The sequence below is a fragment of the Garra rufa genome, chromosome 21 (genome assembly GCF_049309525.1).
Source record: "Garra rufa chromosome 21, GarRuf1.0, whole genome shotgun sequence".
NCBI classification, from domain to species: Eukaryota; Metazoa; Chordata; class Actinopteri; order Cypriniformes; family Cyprinidae; genus Garra; species Garra rufa.
The window spans coordinates 37,827,921-37,832,974 of NC_133381.1; the positions used below are offsets into that span (position 1 = coordinate 37,827,921).

The 5,054-nt window shown below is 31.9% G+C and overlaps 1 protein-coding gene across 1 annotated transcript in view; it reads left to right on the plus strand.

Moving 5' to 3' along the window:
• lin52 (lin-52 DREAM MuvB core complex component) overlaps positions 1-3,772 on the plus strand; it is a 16,622-nt gene extending 12,850 nt beyond the window's left edge. The window contains exon 6 of the mRNA XM_073827512.1: positions 3,437-3,772. Coding sequence (XP_073683613.1) covers positions 3,437-3,492 — 56 coding nt within the window. The 3' untranslated portion in view covers positions 3,493-3,772. The remainder of the gene's footprint in view (positions 1-3,436) is intronic.
• The last annotated feature ends 1,282 nt before the right edge of the window (positions 3,773-5,054 follow it).

Here is a 5,054-nt window from a genome sequence, read left to right on the forward strand (position 1 = left end):
TAATAAATAAACTTTCCATTGATGTATGGTTTGTTAAGATAGGACAATATTTGGCTGAGATGCGCCAATTTGAAAACCTGCAATCTGAAGTTGCAAAAAATTCAAAATATTGAGAAAATCGCCTTTAAAGTTGTCCATATGAAGTTCTTCGCAAAATTTAATTTAAAATATTTATGCTAGGAAATTTACAAAATATCTAAATGGAACATGATCTTTGCTTAATGATGATTTTTGGCATAAAAAGAAAATGGGTAATTTTGTTATTGCATTTTTGTGTGCTTGTTCTGCTTGTTAGTTAAGATTGTTTTAACAGTAGTTATAATACACACCATGTTACATTCAAAGTATGTGACATCAATATAAAGTGAGTTAAAAAGAATATTAAAATATTAAGTCTAATAATTTTATTTACTGAAAGCAACATTTATGCTTTAAGCTTGCATTAAATTGCATTAAAAGGTGACCATAATGTATAGAAAGCCTGTTTCTGCCACTGAATAAAAAAAGCTATTGTGACTTTTTATCTTTTTCTCAAAATTGAAAGATATAAACCTGCAAGTGTGAGATATAAACTCACAATTGCAAGAAATAAAGTCAGAATTAAAACTCAATTCTTTTTTTCTTTTTTGTTTGCAAAAGCCAGTTTAAATCTCGCAATTGTGATTTTTTTTTTTAACAATTCTGACTTTTTCTCTGAATTGTGAGATATAAACTCACAATTGCGGGTTATGAAGTAGTAGTTGAGGGGAAAAAGACTGATATGTGACCCTGGACCACAAAACCAGTCTTAAGTCGCTGGGGTTTGTTTGTAGCAATAGCCAAAAATACATTGCATGGGTCAAAATTTTTGATTTTTCTTTTATGCCAAAAATCATTGAGAAATTAAGTAAAGTTCATGTTCCATGAAGATTTTTTGTAAAATTCCTACTGTAAACATATCAAAATGTAATTTTTGATTTGTAATATGCATTGTTAAGAACCTAATTTGGACAACTTTAAAGGTGATTTTCTCAGTCTTTTTGATTTTTTTGCATCCTCAGATTTCTGATTTCAAATAGATGTATCTCAGTCAAATATTGTCCGATCCTAACAAACCATACATCAATAGAAAGCTTATTTATTGAGCTTCCATATGATGTATAATTCTCAGTTTTGTCAAATTTAACCTTATGACTGGTTTTGTGGTCCAGGGTCACATATGTTCTCAAAATTGTGAGTTTATATGTCACAATTCTGACTTAATAACTCTGTTATATGAAAAAAGTGACTATTGTGAGTTTATATATAAACTATGGATAAAACTGCAAGTTATAAAGTCAGAATTGAGTTTATGTCTTGCAATTCTGACTTTAGAACTTGCAATTCCAAGTTTATATCTCACAATTGAGAAAAAAAGTCAGAAATTGTGAGATAAAAAGTTGCAATAACCTTTTTTTATTCAGTGGAAGAAACAAGCTTCCATAGTGAAATGAAATTTATAAACTTAAAATGAAATTTATAAACTTAAAAAAGATTTAAATTTCAAAGAAATGCTGTTCTTTTGAACTGTCTATTCATAAAAGAAAAATCCTCAAAAATGTATCATGCTTTCCATTCAAAAAATTAAGCAGAGCAACTGTTTTTGAACATTGATAATAGTTATAAATATTTATTGGGTTGCAAATCAGCAATTCACCTCTTACATCATAGGAATAAATTACATTTTAAAATTGAATTGTTTTAAATTGTAATAATATTTCACAGTATTTCAGCTTTTACCATTTTTAACTGATTAAATAGAGCCTTGGTGAGCATAAGATGGTCATTGCTCATTGACTTTTAAAATCCAGTGTTTTTAGTATTTGAACAAAATATTTAAAGAGACGATATAAACCTTATTAAACGATCTGAATCCAGGTAGCATCATGTTCAATCCAGTGATAGACAGCTGAAGGTGAATCCACTGACACTCGTGCCTGCCATTAAGATGCCACACAGGGCAGCTCATCTAAATTACAATCCTCCACATTATTTCATTAGCTGCCGCCCAACACCGTGGCTTACCCTGTCCCTCACACCCATCACTTCCCGCCTGAAAAACACAACCAGCAGCTCATCAGTGCTTGTGTCAGCCTGACCACAGAAGAGGTCATAGCTGTTACACCTCCATTTCTAAACGCACAGGAGTGTGCTGGAGATTATGTAGATGAAGCTTTGAAAATGAAGATGAAAAAATGAGTTCATTAGAACAACTTTAATGATGTGTATTATATTTACTTCACACATTCCCTGATTAAAATATGCCATGGAATGTAACTTAAAAAAAAGAAATTGTGAAATATTATTATGATGTAAAACAACCTTCTTTTATTTTAATATACATTAAAAATCAAATTTATTTCTGTGACCCAAGCTAAATCTTTCAGCATCATTACTCCAGTATTCAGTGTCACATGATCTTTCAGAAATCATTCTAATATGCCGATTTATTATTAGTGCTGGAAACAGTTGCTTAATAATTTTTTGGAACCTGTGATACTTTTTTTCAGGATTCGTTGATGCATAAAATAAAAAAACAGCATTTATTTAAAATAGAAATCTTTTCTAACAATATACACTACGGTTTAAAAGTTTGGGGTCAGTACATTGTTATTCTTTGTTTTTTGAAAGAAATGTATACTTTTATTCACCAAGAATGTGTTAAATTAATAAAAAAGAATAGCATAGATTTACGTTGTTAGAAAATATTTATATTTTGAATAAATACTGTTCTTTTTAACTTGTTATTCATCAAAGTATCCTGAAAAAAGTATCACTGGTTTCAAAAACATATTAAGCAACTGTTTCCAGCACTGATAATAAATCAGCATATTAGAATGATTTCTGAAGGATCGTGTGACACTGAATACTGAAGTAATGATGCTAAAAAATTCAGCTTTGATCACAGAAATAAATTAGATTTTTAATGTATATTAAAACAGAAGAACGTTGTTTTTCATGAGTAACAACAGCTGAGGAAAATTCAGCTTTGCATCACAGGAATAAATTATATTTTAAAGTATGTTGAAATAAAAAACATTATTTTATATTGTAATAACATTTTGCAGTATTATTGTTTTTTTCTGTATTTTTGATCAAATAAATGCAGTCTTGATGAGCATAAGAGACTTACTGATCCCAAACCTATATACATTTATATATATATATATATATATATATATATATATATATATATATATATATATATATATATATATATACACATATATACATACATGCTAATATACATTTTAAATATATTTTCTGTTGTGGGGTCAGTATGATTTTTTTTTTTTTTTTTTTCTATTCTTTTATACAGCAAGCTTGCATGAAACTGCATTTAATCTGTGTCTGGTAAGGTTTGAAAACTGTTTCTGATATTACTATAACTTACTGAACTTTTAATTTCCTTTTCCAGCTCGAGAAATGACGAGAGGGAAATTCCTGAACATCTTGGAGAGACCCAAAAAGTGAAGACCCAGATGGTGACGGTTGACCTTTCGGGTCAGCTACCAGTTGATCGTGAGCTTGTAAGGCAGAAAAGAGTAGCATGATACGCTAAATTTTAAACGCTGTCACTAATATTCGACTGATTTGGGGTCAAAACATCATAACACCACATTGTTTTTGTATATACATTCGCAATGACAGGTGCTGAGTAGAAAGGCTAGGATAGTGGTGTGCTTTTCAATAAATGTTCATAAATGTATTTATTTTTCTCTCTACAGTTTAATACAACTTCAATTGTTTTAATAAAAATACTGTGTTTAAATAAAATACAATTGGTTGTGCTCTTGTCTACATTTAAAGACGCTTTTGGCATCAGCTAGACCAGCTTTGCTGCCTATTGGCCGTCCGGTGACGTTTCCTAAAAGTAGCTTCCATGAAACAATGAGCGAGTTCATGAAGTAGCATTCAAACTTTTAATTAGGGCAATAACTTCATGCCTGTGCCACTCCATCGACTGCTCCATTAACGTCCCTCTTTTGCTCCAGACATGTAAAAGGCTTTGACATGAGAGTGCTTCCACACCAGTGCAAAGCCATTTTTTCTATTTAATGGGAATTGGAAGTTTTGAAGGCCTCCAGCACAAAACATTGCGTAAAAATAATATTGCTCATTGTCATCCCTGTTAACAAGAGTTGACATAATTACTAGGGCCATTTCTTCTCTAATTAGCACACTTCCAGGGACATTGGCGCAAACGGTCAGGGAGAAAAGGGAATCAGACAGGCATGCTGAACGGCAAACAAAGAACGCTCTGGCGAGCGTAATTAGGTGAGACAGTGGCCAGGACTGTTCTCGGCTGGAGATGTCGTAGAGGCTTCGGCTGCGGTTGGCGAGGGTTCGCTCCTGCTCCCACCAATTCTTAGAGGTACGCCTCTCCCTCCAGTGCCTAATAAGCCCCTAATTGTCTTTCTGATTCACATGGAACAAGGAAGCCGCTGAGTTAAACCATGCAAAGCTACTGCTGGTGTCTGATCCCACTCTGGAGGACCCAGATTTGCCCCACAGTTTTTTTTAACTGTCTAAACAAGCTTTTTTGTTGCAAAGTTTAACCCTCTGGTGCTCTTCAGTCACTTTTGACCAGATTTTAAAGATGATCTTAATCAGAATGGAACAAAAAAAGGAGTGATTTTTGTGGCATTGGTATGGAAGCCTGTTTCCACCACTGAATAAAAAATAAAAAAAGATAATTGTGACTTTTTATCTTACAACTTTTCTTATCTCACAACTTTTTTTCTCAGAATTGCATGATATAAACTCACAATTGTGAATTATAAAGTCAGAATTGCGAAACAAACTCGCAATTCTGAGAAATAAACTCATATTTCTGAAAAAAAAAAACAATTCTGACTTTTTTTTCTAAGAATTGCGTGATATAAACTTACAAATTAGACTTTTTTTCTCAAAATTCCATGATATAACCCCACAATTGAGTTAAGCCAAAATTGTCAATTGTGACTTTTTTTTATAAACTCACAATACTCAGATGAAAACTTGCTATTCTGAGAACATGTCAGTCATATTTACAT